This window comes from Urocampus carinirostris, unplaced genomic scaffold (assembly GCF_059441175.1).
Source record: "Urocampus carinirostris isolate Australia breed hairy pipefish unplaced genomic scaffold, RoL_Ucar_1.0 HiC_scaffold_38, whole genome shotgun sequence".
In the NCBI taxonomy this organism is placed as follows: Eukaryota; Metazoa; Chordata; class Actinopteri; order Syngnathiformes; family Syngnathidae; genus Urocampus; species Urocampus carinirostris.
The window spans coordinates 13,825-39,533 of record NW_028283145.1 but is presented as its reverse complement, the minus strand read 5'-3'; the positions used below and the strand labels follow the sequence as shown (position 1 = coordinate 39,533).

Sequence of the window (25,709 nt, the reverse complement as noted above, 5' to 3'; positions counted from 1 at the left end):
ACCGAGGGCACTCATTAAATTGGCGGCCGTTCATTTCGAATGGCCTGATGTATTTCCAATGGTAGCTGCATTGCCGCAAAGACGCCACCCGAGGGCACTCATTAAATCGGTCGCCGTTCATTTAGAACGGCTCAATGTGTTTCCAATGGTAGCTGCATTGCCGCAAAGACGCCACCTGAGGGCACTCATTAAATCGGTCGCCGTTCATTTAGAACGGCTCAATGTATTTCCAATGGTGGCTGAATTGCCGCAAAAACGCCACCGAGGGCACTCATTAAATAGGCAGGCGTTCATTTCCAACAATTCAATGTATTTCCAATGGTATCTGCATTGCCGCAAAAACGCCACCGGAGGGAACTCATTAAATCGGCGGCCGTTTATTTCCAACGACTCAATGAATTTCCAATGGTAGCTGCATTGCCACAAAAACGCCACCGGGGGGCACTCATTCAATTGGCTGCCGTTCATTTCGAACGGCTGGATGTATTTCAGTTGGTAGCTGCATTGCCGCAAAATGCCACCGGAGGGCACTCATTAAATTTGAGGTTGTTCATTTCCAATGGCTGGATGCAATTCCAATGGTAGCGGCAATGCCGCAAAACGCCACCGGATTGCACTCATTAAATCGGCGGTTGTTCATTTCGAACGGCGGGATGTACTTCCAGTCGTAGCTGCATTGCCGCAAAAACACCACCTAAGGGCACTCATTAAATCAGCGGTTGTTCACTTCCAACGGCAGGATGTATTTCCAATGGTAGCTGCATTGCCGCAAAACGCCACCGGAGGGCACTCATTAAATCGGCGGGCGATCATTTTGAGCGGCGGGATGTACTTCCAATGGTAGCTGCATTGCCGCAAAAACGCCACCGGAGGGAACTCATTAAATCGGTGGCCGTTAATTTCCAACGGCTGAATGTATTTCCAATGGTAGCTGCATTGCCGCAAAAACGCCAACTGAGGGAACTCATTAAATCGGTGGCCCTTCATTTCGAATGGCTGGATGTTTTTCCAATGGTAGCTGCATTGCCGCTAAAACGCCACCTGAGGGAGCTCATAAGTCGGCGGCCGTTCATTTCCAACGGCTCAATGTATTTTTTAATGGTAACTTCATTGCCGCAAAAACGCCACCGGAGGGCACTCATTAAATCGTCGGCCGTTAATTTCCAACAGCTGGATGTATTTCCAATGGTAGCTGTATTGCCGCAAAAACGCCATCGGAGGGCACTCATTAAATAGGCGGCTGTTCGGTTTCAAACGGCTGGATGTATTTCCAATGGTAGCTGCATTGCTGCAAAAATGCCACCGGAGGGCATTCATTAAATCGGTGGCCGTTAATTTCCAACGTCTCAATGTATTTCCAATGGCAGTTGCAGTGCCGAAAATCCCCAACTGAGTGCACTCATTAAATCGGCGGCTGTTCATTTCCAACGGCTCAATGTATTTTCAATGGTAGCTGCATTGCCCCAACAATGCCACCGGAGGGCACTCTTTAAGTCAGATGCCATTCATTTCGAACGGCTGGATGTATTTTCAATGGTAGCTGCATTGCCGCAAAAACGCCACCGGAGGGTTCTCATTAAATCGGCGGCCGTTCATTTCGAACGGCTGGATGGATTTCCAATGCTAGCTGCATTGCCGCAAAAACGCCACCGGAGGGCACTCATAAATCGGTGGCCGTTCATTTCCAACGGCTGAATGTATTTCCAATGTTAGCTGCATTGCCGCAAAAACGCCACCAAGGGCATTTCTAAATTGGCAGCCGTTCATTTCCAACGGCTCAATGTGTTTCCAACGGTAGCTGCATTGCCGCAAAAAACGCCACCGAGGGGCACTCATTAAATTGGCGGCCGTTCATTTTGAATGGCTGGATATATTTCCTATGGTGGCTGAATTGCTGCAAAAACGCCACCGAGGGCACTCATTGAATTGGCAGGCGTTCATTTCCAACAATTCAATGTATTCCCAATCGTAGCAGCATTGCCGCAAAAACGCCACCGGAGGGAACTCATTAAATTGGCGGCCGTTCATTTCCAACGGCTCAATGCATTTTCAATGGTAGCTGCATTTCCCCAACAACGCCACTGGAGGGCACTCTTTAAGTCAGCGGCCATTCATTTCGAACGGCTGGATGTATTTCCAATGGTAGCTGCATTGCCCCAACAACGCCACCGGAGGGCACTCTTTAAGTCAGCGGCCATTCATTTCGAACAGCTGGATGTATTTCCAATGGTAGATGCATTGCGGCAAAAACGCCACCGAAGGGCATTCATTAAATCGGCAGCCGTTCATTTCGATTGGCTGGATGTATTTTCAATGGTAGCTGCATTGCCGCAAAAACGCCACCGGAGGGTTCTCATTAAATCGGTGGGCCTTCATTTCCAACGGCTGAATGTATTTCCAATGTTAGCTGCATTCCCGCAAAAACGCCACCGAGGGCATTCATTAAATTGGCGGCCGTTCATTTCCAACGGCTCAATGTTTTTCCAATGGTAGCTGCATTGCCGCAAAAACGCCACCAGAGGGCACTCATTAAATCGGCCGCCTTTCATTTCCAAAGGTTCGATGTTTTTCCAATGGTAGCTGCATTGCCGCTAAAACGCCACCGGGGGGCAGTCATTAAATCGGCGGCCCTTCATTTTGAATGGCTCGATGTATTTCCAATGCTGGCTGAATTGCCGCAAAAACGCCACCGGAGGGCACTCATTGAATTGGCAGGCGTTCATTTCCAACAATTCAATGTATTTCCGATGGGTAGCTGCATTGCCGCAAAAACGCCACCGGAGGGAACTCATTAAATCGGTGGCCGTTCATTTCCAACGGCTCAATGTATTTTCAATGGTAGCTGCATTGCCCCAACAACGCCACTGGAGGGCACTCTTTAAGTCAGCGGCCATTCATTTCGAACGGCTGGATGTATTTCCAATGGTAGCTGCATTGCCGCAAAAACTCCACCGGAGGGCATTCGTTAAATCGGCAGCCGTTCATTTCGAACGGCTGGATGTATTACCAATGCTAGCTTCATTGCCGCTGTAGGAGAAAATGTAGGTTCGATAATCTTTTAAGTCTTCTTTCGTGATTGAATTAAGTACATCGGAAACCAGCCATGAGGGGGAGCCTTTTATTTCGTCATCCCAAAAGAACTCAGAGAACTCCAGACATAACAATGCTTTTATAGCTTCAGTTTGAGTACAACCCATAAGCGGCCCTAGTCCTCAGTAATCAACAAGGAAGATGCTGTCGTACCCTTATTAGGACATGTTGTTCGCCTCAGTTTGCTCAGAGAGTCCTTGAAGAAGGGCCTTGCAGGTCTCATGCCCTTTTAGGGAAACTCAACTGTCTTGCCAAGGATCTTTTCGAATGATGTCAACATTCCCTCACTACTGAAAGCAATGTAAGCAAGTCTTTCTACATTTCTAAATGTATGCAACTCTATTCTACAAATGCAAGTCTATTTTCCACAACACCGCAAAAATGCCACCGGAGGGCACTCATTAAATCGGCGGCTGTTCATTTCCAACGGCTGGATGTATTTCCAATGGTAGCTGCATTGCCGCAAAAATGCCACCGGAGGGCACTCATTAAATCGGTGGCCGTTAATTTCCATTGGCTCAATGTCTTTCCAATGGTAGATGCATTGCCACAAAAACGCCAACTGAGGGGACACATTAAATCGGTTGCCGTTCATTTCCAACGGCTGGATGTATTTCCAATGGTAGTTGCATTGCCGCAAAAACGCCACCTGGGCGCTGTTCATTTCGAACGGCTTGATGTATTTCCAATGGTAGCTGCATTGCTGCAAAAACGCCACCGGAGGGTACTCATTAAATCGGCGGCTGTTCATTTCCAATGGGCGGATGTATTTCCAATGGTAGCTGCCTTGCTGCAAAAACGCCATCGAGGGCATTCATTAAATAGGCGGTCGTTCATTTCCAACTTCTCATTGTATTTCCAATGGTAGCTGCATTGCTGCAAACACGCAACCGGAGACACTCATTAAATCGGCTGCCGTTCATTTCCAACGGCTCGATGTAGTTCCAATGGGTGCTGCATTGCCCCAAAAACGCCACTGGAGGGAACTCGTTAAATTGGCGACCGTTCATTTCCAATGACTCATTGTATTTCCAATGGTAGCTGCATTGCTGCAAAAACGCAACCGGAGACACTCATTAAATCGGCTGCTGTTCATTTCCAACAGCTTGATGTATTTGTTAGCCCATTTGTAGCAATGACAATAAAGGTATGTTCTATTCTATTCTATTCTATTTCCAATGGTAGTTGCATTGCCGCAAAAAGCGACCGGAGGGATCTCATTAAATCGGCGGCCGTTCATTTCCAACGGCTCGATGTATTTCCAATGCTAAGTGCATTGCTGCAAGAATGCCACCGGAGGGCACTCATTAAATCGGCGGCTGTTCATTTCGAACAGCTGGATGTATTGTAGCTGCATTGCCGCAAAAACGCCACCGGAGGGCACTCATTAAATCAGCGGCCGTTCATTTCGAATGGCTGGATGTATTTCCAACGGTAGCTGCATTGCCGCAAAAATGCCACTGGAGGGCACACCTTTTAATCGGCGGCCGTTCATTTCCAACGGCTGGATGTAGTTCCAATGGTAGTTGCATTGCCGCAAATACGCCACCTGGGCGCTCATTAAATCTGCGGCTGTTCATTTCGAACGGCTTGATGTATTTCCAATGGTAGCTGCATTGCTGCAAAAACGCCACCGGAGGGTACTCATTAAATCGGCGGCTGTTCATTTCCAATGGGCGGATGTATTTCCAATGGTAGCTGCCTTGCTGCAAAAACGCCATCGAGGGCATTCATTAAATAGGCGGCCGTTCATTTCCAACTGCTCATTGTATTTCCAATGGTAACTGCATTGCTGCAAAAACGCAACCGGAGACACTCATTAAATCGGCTGCCGTTCATTTCCAACGGCTCGATGTAGTTCCAATGGGTGCTGCATTGCCCCAAAAACGCTACTGGAGGGAACTCATTAAATTGGTGACCGTTCATTTCCAATGATTCATTGTATTTCCAATGGTAGCTGCATTGCTGCAAAAACGCAAGCGGAGACATTCATTAAATCGGCTGCCGTTCATTTCCAACAGCTTGATGTATTTCCAATGGTTGTTGCATTGCCGCAAAAAGCGACCGGAGGGATCTCATTAAATCGGCGGCTATTCATTTCCAACGGCTCGATGTATTTCCAATGCTAAGTGCATTGCTGCAAGAATGCCACCGGAGGGCACTCATTAAATCGGCGGCTGTTCATTTCGAACAGCTTGACGTATTTCCAATGGTGGCTTCATTGCCCCAAAAACGCCACCGGAGGGATTTCATTAAATCGGCGGACGTTCATTTCCAACAGCTCATTGTATTTCCATTGGTAGCTGCATTTCCTCAAAAACGCCACCGAGGGCACACATTTATTCGGCGGCCGTTCATTTCCAACGGCACGAAGTATTTCCAATGGTAGTTGCATTGCCCCAAAGACGCCACCGGAGGGCATTATTTAAATCGGTGGCTGTTCATATCCAACGGCTCATTGTATTTCCAATGGTAGCTGCATTGCCGCAAAAACGCCACCGGAGACAGTCATTAAATCGGCTTCCGTTCATTTTCAACGGCTGGATGTATTTCCAATGGTAGCTGCATTGCCGCAAAAATGCCACCGGAGGGAACTCATTAAATCGGCAGCTGTTCATTTCGAACAGCTTGACGTATTTCCAATGGTGACTTAATTGCCGCAAAAACGCCACCGGTGGGCACTCATTAAATCGGCGGCCGTTCATTTCCAACGGCTCGATGTATTTCCAATGGTAAGTGCATTGCCGCATGAACGCCACCGGAGGGCACTCATTAAATCGGGGGCTGTTCATTTCGAACAGCTCGATGTATTTCCAATGGTAGCTAAATTGCCGCAAGAACGCCACCGGAGGGCACTCATTAAATCGGCGGCTGTTCATTTCGAACAGCTTGACATATTTCCAATGGTGGCTTCATTGCCCCCAAAACGCCACCGGAGAGCACTCATTAAATCGGCGGCGGTTCATTTCCAACGGCACGAAGTATTTCCAATGGTAGTTGCATTCTCCCAAAAACGCCACCGGAGGGCACTCATTAAATCGGTGGCTGTTCATATCCAACGGCTCATTGTATTTCCAATGGTAGCTGCATTGCCGCAAAAACGCCACTGGAGACAGTCATTAAATCGGCTTCCGTTCATTTTCAACGGCTGGATGTATTTCCAATGGTAGCTGCATTGCCGAAAAAACGCCACCGGAGGGCACTCATTAAGTAGGCGGCAGTTGTTGTGCCCAAATCCGACTCCTGTGCAAATTCCTCCCCCCCTTCGCGTGAACGCGCATTCTGCTGCGCTTCCAACAAAAGCGATCGTATTCTATATAAAACGCTTATTAAAACAATAAAGCGAGCTAATTATAACAATTGGGAGATCCTTGTCAATATAACGCGTTTATTTAAACAATAAAGCGCTATTGTATTCTACAAATTGCGTCCGTCAACGCGGATGCAAAAGTTACAATTGTAAATGTACACTTCCGACAAAAGCGATCGTATTCTATATAATACGCTATTTTAAAAAATAAAGTGAGCTAATCATAACAATTGGGAGATTCTAGTCTATATAACGTGTTTATTCAAACAATAAAGTGCGATCGTATTCTACAAAATGCGTTTGTTAACGCAGATGAAAAATTCACCAACGTCAATGTACGCCAGACCTGGGCACTCCGGTCCTGGAGGGCCATATGTTCTGCATGATTTTTGAGGTTTCTCTGATCCAATACAGGGGATTCCAATCACCAGTATCGTTAACGAGCACTTGCTAGCTTGCTAACGAGGTTATAATTTGTATCACCTGAGTTAAAGAAGAGCAAACTTCAAAATCTGGCAGGACGTATGCCCCTCCAGGACCGGAGTGCCCAGGTCTGATATACGCTCACATTTAGGCCAATCCCCTAAAATAGTTTAAAAAAACTGTAGGAGCTAAGAATCACACTATCACAGCAAAGACACTCCGCAATCATTTTGTCTCGGGCTTAAAATGACACAAAGATTTCCCTTTCCATTTCTGAGTTCCGTCCAAAATGTTCCCTTTTTTTTTTGTCCAAGCAATTTGTACTGAAAAAATATTTGACCAAAAAGACCAACATTTAGCACTTTTGAGGTAAAATATTTTATTTAAGTTTATAAGTGCTCCATATGTGTATGTAGATAGATGGATAGACTGGCTGGCTGGCTGGCTGGCTGGCTGCTAGACAGACAGATAGAAAGACAGACAGATAGAAAGACAGATGGACAGACGGACAGACGGACGGACGGATGGACAGGCACATAGATTGACAGACATATACAAAGATTGACGGACAGACAGACACAAAATAGCCCTTCTAGAGGGACGTGTCCCTGAGCTAGAGCAGTTTAAAAGGAAAATGTTAGGTGCCGCGGACACCACTGCTAGCGTGGGTTGTAGCGAACCTGCTAGTCCGGTTAGCATTAGCCCTAAACGGCATGCTAATCGAGGTTAGCCAATCCAGTCACATAATAAGTTCAGCCCCCTAGCTAGTCCCACTCCACCCCGGTCTACTGGAGCCCGCACCCTAGTTATAGGTGACTCCATCACCCGTAACATAAAGATTAGCACCCCAGCCACAATTATGTGTATATCTGGGGCCAGAGCACCCGACATTGAGGCTAATTTGAGGGAGCTGACATGCAAATCTAGACACTAGGACAGGGCTAGCTACACCGATATAGTCATTCACGTCGGCTCTAATGATACTAAAATGAGGCAATCTGAGATTACAAAGGAAAATATTGCTAGGACCTGTAATCTCGCCAGAAAGATGACTCTGCATCTGTAATTGTCTCTGGCCCCTTGCCTGCGAGAGGCAATGATGAGAGGTTTAGCAGACTAGTCTCACTAAACCGGTGGCTGGCAAGTTTCTGTAGTCAGCAGGGATTTAGGTATGTGGATAACTGGCCTGCTTTCTGGGGCCGACCTGACCTGCTTAGGAGAAACGGCCTTCACCCTAACTGGGAAGGTGCTCTCACTCTTTCTAAAAATATATTACTGTTTAAGCCTTCCATGACAGGGTACACTAGTGCAGGCCAGGTCACAGGTGATGAACCTGAGTGAACCTGTGATCACGGGTGTGGAGTCTGTATTGCTAGGGCTAACTAGCGCAATGCTAGATTCACATAGTTTTTGTAGTTTAGAGCGTTCCATTGCCTGCACCACACACCCTGAACTGTACTGTGTTCAATAGCATCTTCTTCTGTGCTTCTTACCTCTGATTTTCCCTTGTTAGGTGAGGAGGGAGAAGAAATAACATTATTTTCTACCACTAGTCATCCTGCTACTCCACCTGTCAACAATATTCCTGTGGTATGGAATTCGGGCCGCATCTGCCGCCATGCAAAGCACAAGACGCAGGACTGGCAGTATAATCCTGTGGAGGTTACCACCAAGGTAACCATAAGGTTCAAAACTCGGGAAAGTGCTCAGCTCAGTCCACAGTGCTGAAGCTTGGCCTTCTGAATATTAGATCACTAGCCTCCAAAGCTTTACTTGTCAACGACCTTATTAATGAAAACAATCATAAACTTGTTGGCCCTTGTGAGACCTGGTTAAAACCAAATGAGTTTGTAGTGTTAAATGAGGCTTCTCCCTCTAACTTTGTCGGAAAGTAAGTTGAAATTTACTCCTGGTACCCCTACTGTTATTAAAACGTTTTAAGCACTTGTTATGAGGTCTTTTATGTCAACACCAATTTATGTAGTTGTTGTGTATCGCCCACCCTGACCATACTTAAATTTTTTGGATGAATTTTCGGAACTGTTAGTAACTTATGCGGACAATGTTGTAATTATTGGTGATTTTAATGTTCACATAAAATCAAATTCACTTGCAAATTCTTTTAAGTCACTGATTGATACATTTGGTTTCAATCAAATAGTTGATGTGCCCACTCATAAAGATGGGAACACTCTAGATCTTGTTCTGACCCGGGGCGTAGTAGCCTCAAATGTTACAGTGTTACCTTATCCTAATGCCATCTCTGATCACGATCTTGTTAAGTGAGAGGTGCTGTTCAATGTTTACAGTAATAAGGAAAATTTAGGTTTTAGCAGTCGCAATATCCGCCCTGCAGTGGGATTAACTTTAAAAGAACTATTACCTACGGTAACTGCAGCCTTCCCTTCGTACACTGGGTCTGTTGACTCACTCACAAACAACTTTAATACTGCTTTGGTTAATGTTCTTGTTTCTGTGGCGCCCCTAAGGCATACATTTCGACCTAAGAAGCATACACCTTGGTTTACTGAAGAAACCAGGTCACTCAAACAAGGTTGCAGGAAACTTAAACGAAATTGACGCACTACAAAGCTGGAGGTCTTCCGACTGGCCTGGTGTGACAGCTTGCTGAAATATAAAGTAGCTCTTGCCTCAGCTAAAGCATCGTTTTTCTCTAAGATTATCGTTATACATAAGAGTAATCTGAAATTTTTGTTTGTCACAATTGCGAAACCTTCCAGACAACAACTTAACCCAAATAGCTCTACTTATTCTGCTGATGACTTTATGGAATGTTTTAATAGAAATATTCAACTCATTAGGAATGAAATTTTAAATGTACGCTCTACAACCTCGTCCTACCTCAAAAATGTGGAGGTGTTAAGAAAGGAATGTGTCGGCGGTTGTTTAGAAACATTCTCCAGTTTCAATGATTTGTCCTTTGATAGTCTAACACAGATGGTTAGTAGGGCCAAACAAACTACTTGCCTGCTTGATCCGTTTCCAGTTTCATTGGTGAAGGATCTGTTTGGGATCTTAGGACCATCAGTTTAAAATATTATTAATATATCGCTATCCTTGGGTATTATTCCTTTAGCTTTCAAGTCTGCCGTCATTAAACCCTTGCTTAAGCAACCTAACCTTGATCCAGAAAGCCTAGGTAATTATAGGCCAGTGTCAAATCTGCCATTTTTACTTGAAAAGGTCGTTGCACAGCAGCTAAATGACTTCGTGTCAGAAAATACCCTCTTTTGAACTGGCCAGTCAGCATTTAGGGCAAATCACTCTTCTGAGACAGCCCTGGCTAAAGTAACCAATGATCTCCTTTTAGCAATATATTCCGGTGCCTCATCAATGTTACTGCTACTGGATCTCAGTGCTGCTTTTGATACTGTCGACCACAACATATTGCTTGTTCGTCTGGAATGCATTGGTATCTCAGGAACTGTACTCTGGTGTTTTAGGTCCGACCTGTCAGACAGGATGCAACGTGTTAACTAAGGCAATCTGACCTCTAAACACTCTGATGTCCCCTGTGGAACACCACTTGGTGACATTATCTGCAAGTATAATCTTAGTTTCCATTTCTATGCAGATGGCACTCAACTGTATGTGCCACTGGAGACAACTGGACAGTTAAATTTTCAAAATCTGGAGGCTTGCCTTACTGAGATTCAAAGATGGATGTCACTTATTTTTTTGCGCCTTAACCGAGAAAAAAACTGAAATGTCGATTATTGGTCCAGCTCACTGTTGTGAGTTTTTTTTTCAAACACTGCCCTGAACCTAGACAAATGTAATATCACCCATAGTGACTCGGGTCAAAAATCTAGGTGTTATATTTGATCCTAATCCGTCGTTTCAGTCACACGTGAAAAATATTACTAGAATAGTTTTCTACCACCTCCGTAATATTGCGAAGATTCGTTTGATGCTGTCCAAATCAGATGCAGAGGTTTTAATTCATGCGTTTATTACTTCTCGGCTTGATGACTGTAATGCAGGGGTCGGGAACCTTTTTGACTCAAAGAGCCATAAAAGCAAAAAATATTAATTTTATTTTGGGAAAGAGCCACGCCATATATTATGAGACAAATGTACTAAATTGCTAAACCCGCACCCCAGACAAAAGCTTAGTCTTCAGCACATTTATTTTTGATGATTTGATAAAAATTATGAAAAGAGAATAATGCCAGAGCCCCTGTCCCAAAATCAACAAACATACCACTTGTCTCTTTCTTGCAATTACTCAAGATCGGTTAAACTCCTTTTGACCCTTTTTTTCATATATATTGGTTTCAAAACCAGATGCAAGCAGTTATTGTGTAAAAACGTCACAACATTCTGCAAATAGGGAGCCTGATGAGCTCACTTTTGGCACAGACAGCGTAGGGCGAGAGATGGGAGGGAGTGCTTGCACTTTTTGCATAGCTCCACCCATCCCTCCCACTCACCCAATCAAATGACTAAGTTCTCTTCCGGTGTTTTAGCGTATTTACAGTTCTGTGGATTCATCATAAGGTATCTGAACACTGAACACAGATTATATAGTGAACTTTTATATAAAGGATTCTTTAGCGTTGTAAAACCAAAACGAGTTTTTTTTCCCCCTTTTTTTGTGTGTTACTTGACTGTAAATTGTAGTGAAAAACGTGCCCTATATATACTGCAAAGTAATATCCTGTTATTTAGCTTTGGTTTGGCTTTGCGTGTATCAAAATAGGATAGACAACTCAAGTTTTAAGCAAGATGGAGAAATTTTGCATGCAATCAAATTTGTCTCTGAGCCACAGATACTCATAGAAAGAGCCATATATGGCTCGTGAGCCATAGGTTCCCGACCCCTGCTGTAATGTATTGCTTTCTGGTCTCCCCATGTCTAGGTTCAGAATGCGGCAGCTAGACTTTTGACTAAGACGAAAAAGTTTGAGCATATTACTCCTGTATTGGCCAACTTACACTGGCTCCCAGTCCACTTAAGATGTGACTTTAAGGTTCTCTTATTAACATACAAATGTTTGCATGGACTTGCACCCTCTTATCTGATTTGATTTCCCCCTATGTTCCTGCACGGAGTCTCCTCTCGGAAAATGCCGGTTTACTTGTGACTCCGAGAGCCAAGAAGTCTGCAGGCTTGAGAGCGTTCTCCATCCGGGCCTCGGTGCTATTGAATGCCCTGCCTCCGGAGATAAGATCTGCAACCTCAATGGAAGTTTTTAAATCAAGGCTTAAGACACACTTCTTTTCCAAAGCTTATGATTGATGCCCACCTCATATTCTGTACTGTCCTGTCTTTTTCCGACTGCCTGGCTGGTGGTGATACGAAGGAGAAGGACGATTTGAGATGAGTCAGTGGACCAGCGTTTGACCTGAAGCATGTCAACGCCTGCATTGACCAGCTGGCAGAGATGGGAAGCTGCGTCGTGGCCGTCATAGACTTTCTGGACTAATTTACAGGCTGGGGGCGTCGTTGCTGTCATGCACTTTCCGGACAAATTTTCAACATGTTACCTAGTGTTTACTATGTTTGTGTACTGTAATGCTAAATCTAATTCACCCTGGTCATCCTGAAAGGGGGATTACCACTTGTGAGGTCCCATCTCAAGGTTTCTCTTTTTCCTCACGCTGAGGTTTTGAGTTGTTCCTTGCCCGCATGTTGGTTTAAGATCAGGTAATTAGTTTTGATTGCTTCAGCAAGGCACGATTACATTGCCAAGTGCTGTAAGCACAGGGCAATGTAGTTGTGCTTGCAACTATTATAATCCTCCGAGATATTATTATTATATCTATCTTCTTCCGCCGACTTTTAACGGGGAACTCCTCCCAGAGCTTTTAGAATACCCCATCGATTCATATATCAAAAATTTCGGCCCGACCGGGACTCTTGTTGTGTGTCTATTCACAGCGATAGGAGTCCCCATCCGGAATAATGGGTTTTGAAATTCTCCCATCCGTAATACATGGGCCCATTCATTTCTATGGGTAGTCATGGAAACGAGGGCTTTTCCAGACGGTAGTCATAGTAAGCAGGGACTGTCCAGGGTGGCCCGACCCAAATTTCCTTTAACCATGGGTAAATGGTGAATTCCTAAGAGTGGATGCTAGCGAGAGGATGCTAACTATGTGCGCCGCTAGCAAAGTGTTGGGCTGGCATAGCCAGCCACAACATTAGCGCAAGCTAGCTGTAAACACTGTTGGTGATCAGTTGCCAGCCCAAGTATTAGCGATGAGAGGTTGATGCTATGCTTACTAATGCTAGCAGTAAAAACTGTTGGTGACAAGTTGGGCTGGCTAAGCCAGCCCAAGTATTCGCTCAAGCTAGCTGTAAACACTGCCAGCAATGGGTTAGGCTGGCACAGCCAGCCCAAGTATTAGCGCAAGCTAGCTGTAAACACTGTCGGCAATGCTAACTTCTTCATAGTAAAATTTTTTGGTAATTTTGGCTACATTTTAACGACTTCATATTTACAACTTATGCTAATGGCCTCATGTTAATGAGTTATGCTAACAGGTACATTTTAAAAAGTGATGCTAACGGCTAAATGCTAACTTTTTCATGCTAAAATTTTTTGGTAAAGGCAATATTTTAATGACTTCATATTTACAAATTATGCCAATGGTCTCATGTTCACTGCAAAAATTGAAAGTATGGACTAGTGTAATTTACTTGAATTCAGTGTATTTATCTGATCACAATTTTTTGGGACTTATTTACTTATTCAGGCTGAAGATAGTTAAGATACTATCACTTGTTTCAAGAAAATTAATATTGTGCCAACTAACTTATATTATTCAAGTAATTGTAAGCAAATGTATCTTAAATGGTCGAAGAGATAGCCTAGAGGCATATTAACAACTCAGCTTAAGGATATTTTTTACTTGTTTCAAGACTCACATCAACTTGTTTTAAGAATGGAACCCAACTCATTGAGATAATGTAAGAATTGATTTTATGAATCATCATATGTATTCATTTACTCAGGTACAATTCAGTGTCGCAGTGTGAATGGTTGTTTGTCTGTTTGTGTTAGCCATGTGATGAGGTGGCGACTCAACCAGGGTGTACCCTGCCTTACGCCCGAGGTAAATGGGATAGGCTCCAGCCCTCCCACCCGTGACCCCGAAAGGGACAAAGCGGTAGAAGATGGGTGGATGGATGGACAATTTAGTGTTCAATATTAAACCTTTTACTCTTGGTACGATGTTTTAAGAATAGACATTAGCCAGTTAAGGTAGCAGGTGTAGCCTTAACTATAAAGCAATGTGGGAAACAATGTCTAGTCTGTAAATGTCACTAAACTTAAACATGATTTTATCAATTTAGTCGACCATTGACAATAACAAAGCATGAACTTTTCTCAAAACACTGTGGGGAATACCTCAACTACTTTAAGTTATAGCTATGGTTACATGTTTGGTAGACGCCTTCATCCAACATGACATACCCATCAAAACACCAATATAATGTTAAAAAAAAAAATAATCAGGAGATTTGTGTAAGAGGTCCTTAAGTTTGATTGGCTTGTAGGCACAACAGCACTCATGCAGTTTCCATCTTAATCCCCAGCTCTGCATTTCACCACATGGTTTGTTCACATATTTACATTGTATCCGCTTGGCAGGGGCTAAACACACACAAATATCTTGCCAATCACATGCACAAAGTGGCAACATAGAACGAACATGTTAAAATTGCATAGAATCACATTTAATTCTGCGTCCAAAGTCCGGAGCCAGCTAGGCCTTGCTCATACAGATAGCCCCCACAAACCTCAGTCCAAATATCAAATATATTTAGTGTTTGTCAAAATGTAAACTCATGCATAAATGAGCACAATTTCTGCCGTTCATAATGTGTCATTTTAAACACTCGAATTCAAGAGCACACCAGTTAAGTCATATTTTCTAAAAACGTATATCTTTTCATTAAATGGTGCAAAGTGGTATGCAGTGTAATCAGCTAATTTCTCCAAATCTATGAACTCTGTTGCCAGGGCAGCATTTGGTACAGCGATTTCATAAGACAATAAATCTCGAATGAAATCCAATGTATCATATATTTGATATTCGCAACAAAATAAAGATGAATCTACAACAAAAATATTATTTATCAAACCTAAAAGTAAGAAGCGTGTCTTTTGAATCCGTGATGATGAAAGTATTATTATTTAGTTATTGCGGTTAATGGGGACCAAAACCACCCCCAAAAATTGAAAATCCGCGAAGTAGCGACGCCCCTTCCAAAATGCTTGAAAAAATAAAAATAAAATAATATATATATTTTTTTATTATTTTATTTTATTATTATTTTTTAGACCTGCAAAGCTCTGAACCTGCGAACGTGGAACCACGAAGTAGCGACGCCCCTTCAAAAATGCTTTAAAAAAAAAAATATATATATATATACATATATATATATATATATATATATATATATATATATATATATATATATATATATATATAGATATATAGATATATAGATATATAGATATATATATATAGATATACACGGGGGGACAGACATCTCACTCGCTCATTCACACCTAGGGACAATTTGGACTGGCCAATTCACCTGAAATGCATGTTTTTGGAATGTGGGAGGAAACCGGAGTGCCCGGAGGAAACCCACGCAAGCAGTGGGAGAATATACAAACTCCGCACAGGAAGTCTGGAGCTGGATTTGAACCCACGCAGGAGGTTCCCATGACTTGCCGCGCATATATATATATATATATATATATATATATATATATATATGTATACCGTATTTTCCGCACTATAAGGCACGATGTGTTAAGAATAGACATTTAAGCCTTTATTTTTTTTTAAAGCTGACCATGCGCCTTATAATACAGTGCGCCTTATTTATTGATCAATATTAGTTCGCAAAGTCTTGCAACTAACTTGCAGCCGCCAACTAGTTTTCCCCCGAACATCAAGTAGTCCGCGGTGTATGCTGAGATTTATTTACCGGCGTTTCATTGGCTAACCAATGTGTCAATCGTCATTTGAATCGATCACTATTGGCCAAAGTTATTCGGAGGTCAAGGGGCGGATCCTTTTTATCATTTACAGGCTAGCATTGGCTTAAACGGCAAAACAAAGCCTGCAATTGGCCAAAAAAGATGCGTCAATCATCAGTTGAATCGATCACTATTGGCTAAAGTTATTCGGAGGTCAAGAGGCGGATCCTTTTTATCATTTACAGGCTGGCATTGGCTTTCACGGCTGAACAAAGCCTGCATTTGGCCGAAAAAGATGAATTTGTATAGCACGTGGCTGACGGCATACAGAAAGCATTTTTTACTATACTGTATTTGTAAATATTTTATTCTGGATTTACTACATTCACGGATATAAGAGGACCACGGCTGCACATTATCATGAACACAACGACTTCGGTGAGCTACTCCGGCTATATATCTTGTTTCAGACTGAACTAGATTTTTCTGTGATAAGCGGTGCAGATAATGGATGGAATAGAGTGTCTATTTTTAAATTAAACTCAATTCCAAGTGTTTATTGTCATATGCACAGTAAAGTTGCGAGTGAAAAAGAAAATATAAACTAGGGAATGGTTGGCATTTCTTGAATCCCAAGACTTTAACCTTCTGAATGATGGAACGATGCATTTGAGTGACATCGTACGGACACAGCATCCGCACGTGTTCTCGACACGTATTTGCGTCTTTGCAAGCTTTGGGAATATTAAGGGGGTAATAAGTTGGACTGAACTATCTGACTGTTTTGTCCACGTTCCCATTGTAGCGCCTTATAATCGGGTGCGTCTTATGTATCTCAAAAATAGGACCAAAAACTATTTTTTCGGGGTGCACCCTATAACCCGGTGCGCCTTATAGTGCGGAAAATACGGTATATATAAATACAGTGCATCCGGAAAGTATGCACAACGCTTCACTTTTTCCACATTTTGTTATGTTACAGCCTCATTCCAAATTGTATTAATTTAATCTCTTATCTAAAAATTCTACACAAAACTTTTTTTTAAAACTTTTTTTGAATTTTTTAAAAATAGAAATCTCAGAAATCACATTTACATAAGTATTCACAGCCTTTGCCATGAAGCTCAAAATTGAGCTCAGGTGCATCTTTTTTCGACTGATCATCCTTGAGATCTTTCTACAGCTTAATTGGAGTCCACCTGCAGTAAATTCAGTTGATTGGACATGATTTGGAAAGGCACACACCTGTCTATATAAGGTCCCACAGTTGAGTGTGCATGTCAGAGCACAAACACCAAGCATGAAGTCAAAAGAACTGTCTGCAGACCTGCGAGACAGGATTGTCCTGAGGCACAAATCTGGGGAGGGATACAAAAAAAATTCTGATGCTTTGAAGGTCCCAATGAGCACAGTGGCCTCCATTTTTTGTAAATGAAAGACATTTGGAACCACCAGGACTCTTCCTAGAGCTGGCCGGCCTTTCTAAACTGAGCGATCGGGGAAGAAGGGCCTTAGTCAGGGAGGTGACCAAGAACCCGATGGTCACTCTGTCAGAGCTCCAGCGTTCCTCTGTGGAGAGAGGAGAGCCTTCCAGATGGACAACCATCTCTGCAGCAATCCACCAATCAGGCCTGTATGGTAGAGTTGCCAGACGAAAGCCACTCTTTAGTAAAAGAAACATGGAAGCCCGTCTGGAATTTGCCAAAAAGCACCTGAATGACTCTCGGACCATGGGAAACAAAATTGTCTGGTCTGATGAGACAAAGATTGAACTCTTTGGTGTGAATGCCAGGCGCCATGTTTGGAGGAAACCAGGCACCGCTCATCACCAGGCCAATACCATCCCTACAGTGAAGCATGGTGGTGGCAGCATCATGCTGTGGGGATGTTTTTCAGCAGCAGGAACTGGCAGACTAGTCAGGGTAGAAGGAAAAATGAATGCATATAGAGATATTCTGGATGAAAACCTGCTCCAGAGCGCTCTTGACCTCAGGCTGGGGCGAAGGTTCATTTTTCAGCAGGACAACGACCCAAAGCACACAGCCAAGATCTCAAAAGATTGGCTTCAGAACCACTCCGTGAATGTCCTGGAGTGGCCCAGCCAGAGTCCAGACTTGAATCCGATCGAACATCTCTGGAGAGATCTGATAATGGCTGTGCACAAACGTCTCCCATCCAACCTGACTGAGCTTGAGACTGTATTTGCTGCCAAAGGTGGATCAACAAAGTATTAAGCAAAGGCTGTGAATACTTATGTAAATATGATTTCTTAGTTTTTCTATTTTTAATAAATTCAAAAAAAAACTTTTTCACATTGTCATAATGGAGTATTTTGTGTAGAATTTTGAGATAAGAGATTAAATTAATACAATTTGGAATGAGGCTGTAACATAACAAAATGTGGAAAAAGTGAAGCACTGTGAATACTTTCCGGATGCACTGTACATATATGCTTTATATATATAAAGCACGGTGGGGCAGTGGTTAGCGCATGTGCGGCACAGTTCAAGTCATGGGAACCTCCTGCGTGGGTTCAAATCCAGCTCCAGACTTCCTGTGCGGAGTTTGTATGTTCTCCCCCTGCTTGCGTGGGTTTCCTCTGGGGACTCCATTTTCCTCCCACATTCCAAAAACATGCATTTCATGTGAATTGGTCCAAATTGTCCCTAGGTGTGAAAAGAGCGAGTGAGATGTCTGTCCCCGTGTGCCCTGCGATTGGCTGGCAACCAGTTCAGGGTGACCCCTGCCCACTGCCCGGAGATGGCTGGGATGGGCTCCAGCCCCCCCGCGACCCTAATGAGGATAAGCGGTACGGCTAATGAGATGAGATGAGATATATATATATATATATATATATATATATATATATATATATATATATATATATATATATATATATATATACAAATATAATTTATATTATTTTTTTAGACCCGCGAAGCTCTGAACCCGCGAACGTCAAACCGCGAGTAGTAGTAAGTAAGTAGCGAGGTCCCACTGTACTCTAATCAAATCGAGTTTGGTTGTGTTGATGGTGTCGTCGTCGTTAAGTCACTCAAGGCGCATAAGGTAATCCATAGTAGCGCCAGACTCGCTCGTGGGAGGCTCCGTAGTTCTCCGAAGGAGAGGGGGCTGCAACTGTCCTGTGCCGCCAGGCCTGACGGGGTGCGACCCAAGCAAACCAAGCAGACGAAGCCTCTAAAGTCCTTAGTACGTTCGGACAGGGCGGTGCATGATTTATGGAAGCCCCTTGGGCAGATAGCACAGGTGATTGGGGTGTGGTCGGAGTGAATGGTTCGAAAGCACCACTGGCATTTGGACTGGAGGCCAGGATTGCTCTCGAAGTCGCCCGCCCTAAGAAGAACAGAGAGAGGAGAGTAGAAGAGAGAGAAAGAGAGGGACAGATAGAAAGAGAGAAAGACAGACAGAGTAAAACGCAAAAAGGGGGAAAAGAGAGTGAGAGAGGTGGGGAGAGAGTAGGAAAGAGAGGGATAGAGAAAATGAGAGACAAGAGTGTAAAGGGGGAAGAGAGAAAAGGAGAGACAAAGAAGGAGAGAGGACCAAGAAAGAAAGAAAGACCGAGTCTGAGTGGACTGAGTTGGATTCGTAAGGCTCCCCCTGGAGAGAGCCCTTCGCAGGACACCACGGGAAGGTTCCTAGTCTTTGTCCTCTGTTGATGGTGTTGCACACGTTAGGTGCTAGTTTCCGCCTTTTTCGCGCTGGAGAATTTTATATCAAAACAATAGGGATGCCATTTTCAATGCAAGTGACTGACCCGTACAGTGTTCTAACTAAAACTGGATAGTCTTTACTTCGAAACACAAATGTAATATTTATAAATGAGAACACTATATTTTTCCCCTGAGATAGTTCATAGATTTTGTTTAATAATTGTATATTGCGTTCCTTTATATGGTTCCGCCCATTTATTCAGACCTACTTGGACTCGCTTATACAACCCCAACGTTCGACGAACTCCATTCGGTATTTTGACTTCGAGAGAAGTGAAAACACTTTTACAATTAAAAGGTTTGTATTGTCTTAACATTTAACAAGAAACAATGTGATTAAAAATAAAATATTATACTTAACGGTATTTATGCAAAGTTAACGGTTTAAATCAATGATCGTTTTGTAAGGGGTTAGCTCGAGTTTTAAGCTAACCCCTTAAAAAACGGTCGTTGATTTAAACCGTTAACTATGGAATTGAGCTAACCCCTTACAAAATGGTCGTTGATTTAAACTGTTAACTATAATATATAACGTTAAAACTAGTCCACATTACGACAAGAGCCTGTACTAATCTAAGCGACCAGGATTACATGTTACACAGTTTCTCTCTTTGTTCAGCATGAATATAAATTCATATACAGTATCCAGACATGCATATTCTGATTTTGCAAAACATCAGGACTCCATGCAAAACGCAGGGGGCTACACCAGCAAGGGGAAAAAAAGAGACGCCTTGAGTTTGGCATCACAGAGAAAGAAGATGAGGGGGATTTTGACTCCAGCACTTTCACTGTCATTGTCTCCCCAATCTGAAGTAGCACCATCAGCAGCCCAGAAAGTGAAGGGGACCCCCAAGTCATAACCAGCACTCCAGCAAAACAAGCTGATGCTTAGTTTCCGCCTTTTTCGCGCTGGATAATTCCATATCAAAAAAATAGGGATGCCATTTACAATGCAAGTGGCTGACCCGTACAGTGTCCTAACTAAAACTGGATAGTCTTTACTTCGAAACACAAATTTAATATTTATAAATGAGAACACTATATTTTTTCCCTGAGATAGTTCATAGATTTTGTTTAATAATTGTATATTGCGTTCCTTTATATGGTTCCGCCCATTTATTCGGAAATACTTGGACTCGCTCACACTACCTCAACGTTCGACGAACTCCATTCGGTATTTTGACTTGGAGAGAAGTGAAAATACTTTTACAATTAAAAGGTTTGTATTGTCTTAACATTTAACAAGAAACAATGTGATTAAAAGTAAAATATGATTCTTAACGGTATTTATGCGTAGTTAACGGTTTAAATCAATGACCATTTTGTAAGGGGTGAGCTCAAGTTTTAAGCTAACCCCTTAATAAACGGTCGTTGATTTAAACCGTTAACTATGGAATTGAGCTAACCCCTTACAAAATGGTCGTTGATTTAAACTGTTAACTATAATATATAACGTTAAAACTAGTCAACATTACGACAAGAGCCCTGTACTAATCTAAGCGACCAGGATTACATGTTACACAGTTTCTCTCTTTGTTCAGCATGAACATAAATTCATATACAGTATCCACACATGCATATCCTGCTTTTGCAAAACATCAGGACTCCACGCAAAACGCAGGGGGCTACACCGGCAAGGGGAAAAAAAGAGACGCCTTGAGTTTGGCGCCACAGAGAAAAGATGAGGGGGATTTTGACTCCAGCATTTTCACTTTCATTGTCTCCCCAAGCTGCAGTAGCACCATCAGCAGCCCAGAAAGTGAAGGGGACCCCCAAGTCATAACCAGCACTCCAGCAAAACAAGCTGATGCTCTCTGTAATTTTATAAAACAAAATGTAGCATTCACAATGGAGTAGACCCATTCATTGAAATTACACAAAATACAAGATAAATCAGCACTGCACATAGTTCTACTTCTTTTAGGAGGGCACAGACAACATCTCCAGCTTTTATTGAAATTTTCAACTGGTGGGCTGAACAGAAACAAGAAAAAGCAGAAAAGGACAAGGCCAGGCACCACAAAACTCTCATAAATACTATTGTTTTACAGGGGGGTGAAAATGTTGACCTTGTAATGTTTGCCTTTTCCTGTTTCTAATCAAGTAATATTAATGAATGTCTTCATTAGCTGTAGTGGACATTTTGTCTTTGTTCCAGTAGAAACAATAGCATGAATAACATTAGCAAGAAGCAAATAATTTTGACCTCAACTGTGTTGTGATATTTTCTTTTACCTTTTTAGAATGTAGGCAGGACAGCCGCATGGCCATATCGCAATACCAAACAGAACAGAGCTGATGTGGCACAACTTCTTGACCTTGAGTTTGAGGGGAAGAGGGCCTTCATTGATTCGGACACAATAAGGGAACAAGACAGACCGGCAAAAATATTGAAGGCATATCCATGCTTTCGAGATATTGATCATGTAAGTATGATCACAATTCACACTTTGATTCAGTTGAACAGTGAAATTGTTCTTTTGAACATTGGGTGCATACTGCTTTGATACATTAAATAGCTGTTTCAGACCCCATTTCCATGCAGGAAAACCTTTCATGTATTTTCTCTGAAAAATGAAAATGAGCAATCTGGTTTTATTTCTGCATGTAGACAGGGAAAACAGCATTTATGCATTGTGGTGTGATTTTTCCTTCTTTAGAATATCTGATAGTCCATCTGTTTCGCATGTTATTTGCAACACACCTGTCTATTAGCGTTTTATCATCAGTGTGAATAGAATTATTTTCACAAATGGAGGAGGGGAAGGGGAACATAGTTTTTCAGAATACCTCTCTACATATAATTGTTGTTTTCAAGTGATGCTTTAACTACTATGTGTTGGATATTTCCATACAACACTTCTTTGTGTCTTCCCCACCAAAGGTTCTTGATGAACTAAGACGAATAATAGACAACAACAACTCCAACTACGTGCAAGAGCTGAGGGAGCGGTGGCTCGAATTCAAATCTAGATTATGCCTCTATGGGGTTTACAAGAGGGCAATGAAACCTCCAATGTCACTTTCAGCTGGTAAGAACAGCCAACATAATACCAATAGAATCTGTATCCTTGTTTGTTTCTGTATACTGAGAGACAAATATTTGATTTGATTTTTTTTTTTTTTAGAAGAGCAAGCAATAAACCTCTTGACCATGCTGCTCATTCATGTTCTTCTGGTAAGTCACAAACTTTTACATAAGTGCATACTAAACTTTCTCAAATATGGCTGCTCCTTTTGTTGGTCCTCTATTCTGTTCATACTAAATTGTCATGTTTAGTCGGGGAATGGAGGGATGTGATTGCTGTCCTACTGATGTTGTGTTTTTCTGTTAAGCCCACAGAGGACCCCGAGACGTTCCTGAACAGAAGGCCACTCACCACACCACTCCTTTTGGTGGATGAAAATCTCGACTCCTTTCTCTGCCTTGGAACCGAAGCAATCCCATCACCCAAAAGGTACCTAGGGGATGCAGTATTCTACATAATTGCATACTATTATGTATTAAATATGACCTACCCTAAATGTGTGGCCTCTGTTCTTTCCCTTCTACAAACTGAGGTCCTGGGGGACTCAATCCATGACAAAGATGCCACACCAGCTTTCAAACGAGCAAGAAGTGATTGGATGGCCTTTTTTGCATAACTTTGTATAATGCTGCCTCCCCTCGGGAACACACCCACACACCCATCCATGGACGTACTTTGAGAACTTTTTCTGTTATAAACATTTGTGACCCCTTACGCTTTGGCCTCTCAGTCTCCCTGTAAGTGTGTGTTTTAATTGCCTTGTTTTGAGTTTAAGCATTGATTTAAAAAAAACAACCCAACTGATGTTCTTAAAATTAGACAAAAAAGAATGTTTGCAGTTCTCTTTTAGAAATTGGTAACTTGCACTCTATATTCTGTAGGCAAAAAAATGTGTTGTCTGTTTGACAGTTCACTGATACATGTGTAAGTGATAACTTTGATTTAGATTCAGATTCAGATCTACTTTATTGTCATTCTAGTACACGTGTATACAGAACGAAATGTCGATGCATCTGACCCCCACAGATTTACAGTTCGCCAACAAACGTTTCAAGATCTTGTCAAGAAAATGAGTATTTTTGTTACTGGTATGTCAATTGTGTTTTGTGATAATGACAAAGGTTTGTGGTTTGCCAATAAAATGGTAATTTTCACATTAAAACTATTTTTGCATTTGTATAGTATATCGAAACGTAGAGAATTTCTTGAAACAAGACTTCCTCGCCTAAGATTTTTATTACTTATTACAAGCAAATGTATCTTGTTTTTGACCCATTTTCTAATTTATTTTCAACTTAATACAAGAATATTGATCTTGTTGTAACCTTCATGCTAACTACTTTTGAGCAATCCTGGCTTAAACCCAGTTTGTTTCTAAACAATAATTCTCCAAAACAAGCACAAATATCTTAAAATGAGACAAAAAAAAAATTGACAAGTACACTTAATAGTATTACTGCATATAATAACATTTTTAGGTATCTTATTTTCTTTTTTTTTTTTCTTGTTTCAAGAAAACTTTATGAGTCGGATTTTCTTGCTGCACTGGCAGATAATTTTGCTTGAAACAAGTAAATTTCCTGCAATAGTGGCTAGATTTTCTTGTTTTTTTAGAGGCAGTTTTTGCAGTGTTGACGAGTTATGTTAATGGGTAACTGCTAAAGAGTGATTCTAACGGCTAAATGCTAACTTCATGCAAAAAGATTTTGGTAATGGCAATATTGTAACGAATTAATATTTAAAAATTATGCTAATGGCCTCATTTGATGAGTTATGTTAACGGATACATGCTAAAAAGTGATGCTAAAGGCTAAATGCTAACTTCTTCATGCTGCAAAATTATTCTAATGCTAACATGCTAACGACTCAGCAAATTGAATGGGCTCAATGCATTCCGGATGGGCCAATTAAAATCGAACGGCCCATTCTATTTGAACATGTATATTTCAAAAGTTTTTAAAGTGTAATAACAGTGTTATTACTATGGTTTTTACCATGAATGTGTTTTTTAGACCTCCACAAGGCATATCCTTGTTGCTAACGGTTGTGGGCCCATCTCAAATGAACTTGCCAGTACCGGTGTGGGGGGGCAGAGTCCCCCCACATAACCAAGTAAAAAATAACAGAAACATCTCTCTGAGCTAAAAACTTTATGCTAACTCATAATGCTAACAACCGGGGTTATATATACATACCGGGATCATCTTCCAGATCAATCACAACTCTTACAATTGCCGCGGGAATTGTCTAGTTGTGTAATTGTAATCCTGTGCAGTCCTTGTCATGATTGCCGAAGTGAAGACACCTGTGGCAATCGTTTGGCACGCCGGAGCGCGCTCTCTAATTTGCCGACGTTCACTTCTTAACCAGTCAGCGTCCAGACAAGGACGTCCGATTGTACTCCTGTGTTCCTGTGTGTTTCGCCAGATTAGCAAGTACCAAAGACTACTCTCCTGTTTTGATTCCTGCCTTCGGTTCCGACCTGTTTCTGCCCCATGTTTACGAGCTACTCTCCTGCCCTGGCCATCGACCTCCCCGCTAAGACGTATTGATTCTGCCTACCTGTCACGGGACTGCCGTCCGTCCAATCGCTGCGAGCCTTCAGCTCCCGCTAAGAGAAGTGCGACTTCCGCATCACGAAGCGACCTGCTCCCCACAATCAACGATCACTGGATCGTGGGTGCCAGCTTACATCTCTTTTCAAATAAAACTTAGAAACTAACGCAATTGGGTTCCCGTCTCCGTTCCTGGTTCCTGACAGTCCTTTGAGACATTTTTGTGATTAAGGGCTTTATAAATGAATCTGACTTGACTCGACAAGGCTTAAAACACACTTATATTATAAATTATAAGAATGACCTATATACCATTTTGACAGTATCTGTGTACTGTTTGTTAATGCTACATCCATTGCAACCAGGTCAACCTTTTTATTTTAAATTTTTATTCTTCATTATATATTGTACTTTTCTTTTTTTAAATAAAAAAAAATTAACGTGACAATTTGTTAATGCAACATCCATTACAGCCTCGTCATTCTGGAAGGGGGATTACCTCATTTGCGGTACCTTCTCAAGGTTTCTTCATTTTCCTCATGCTGAGATATTTGAGTTTTTCCTTGCCCTAATGGATGTTTAAATCAGATGGTGCAATGATA

The 25,709-nt window shown here is 42.2% G+C and overlaps 1 protein-coding gene and 1 pseudogene across 3 annotated transcripts in view; both read left to right on the top strand.

Moving 5' to 3' along the window:
• LOC148345626 (uncharacterized) overlaps nucleotides 1-25,279 on the top strand; it is a 69,907-nt gene extending 44,628 nt beyond the window's left edge. The window contains exons 2-7 of one of the 3 annotated variants that reach the window (XM_088325874.1): nucleotides 8,337-8,497; nucleotides 21,767-21,949; nucleotides 22,408-22,555; nucleotides 22,655-22,701; nucleotides 22,860-22,981; nucleotides 24,980-25,279. In XM_088325874.1, coding sequence (XP_088182000.1) covers nucleotides 8,337-8,497; nucleotides 21,767-21,949; nucleotides 22,408-22,555; nucleotides 22,655-22,701; nucleotides 22,860-22,981; nucleotides 24,980-25,094 — 776 coding nt within the window. In that variant the 3' untranslated portion in view covers nucleotides 25,095-25,279. Of the gene's footprint in view, nucleotides 1-8,336; nucleotides 8,498-21,766; nucleotides 21,950-22,407; nucleotides 22,556-22,651; nucleotides 22,702-22,859; nucleotides 22,982-23,084; nucleotides 23,715-24,979 lie in introns of those variants that run through there. The other 2 variants (XM_088325873.1, XM_088325875.1) reach the window with 2 other exon arrangements.
• On the top strand, nucleotides 8,510-11,167 carry LOC148345627 (uncharacterized; annotated as a pseudogene).
• Nucleotides 25,280-25,709: the final 430 nt, after the last annotated feature.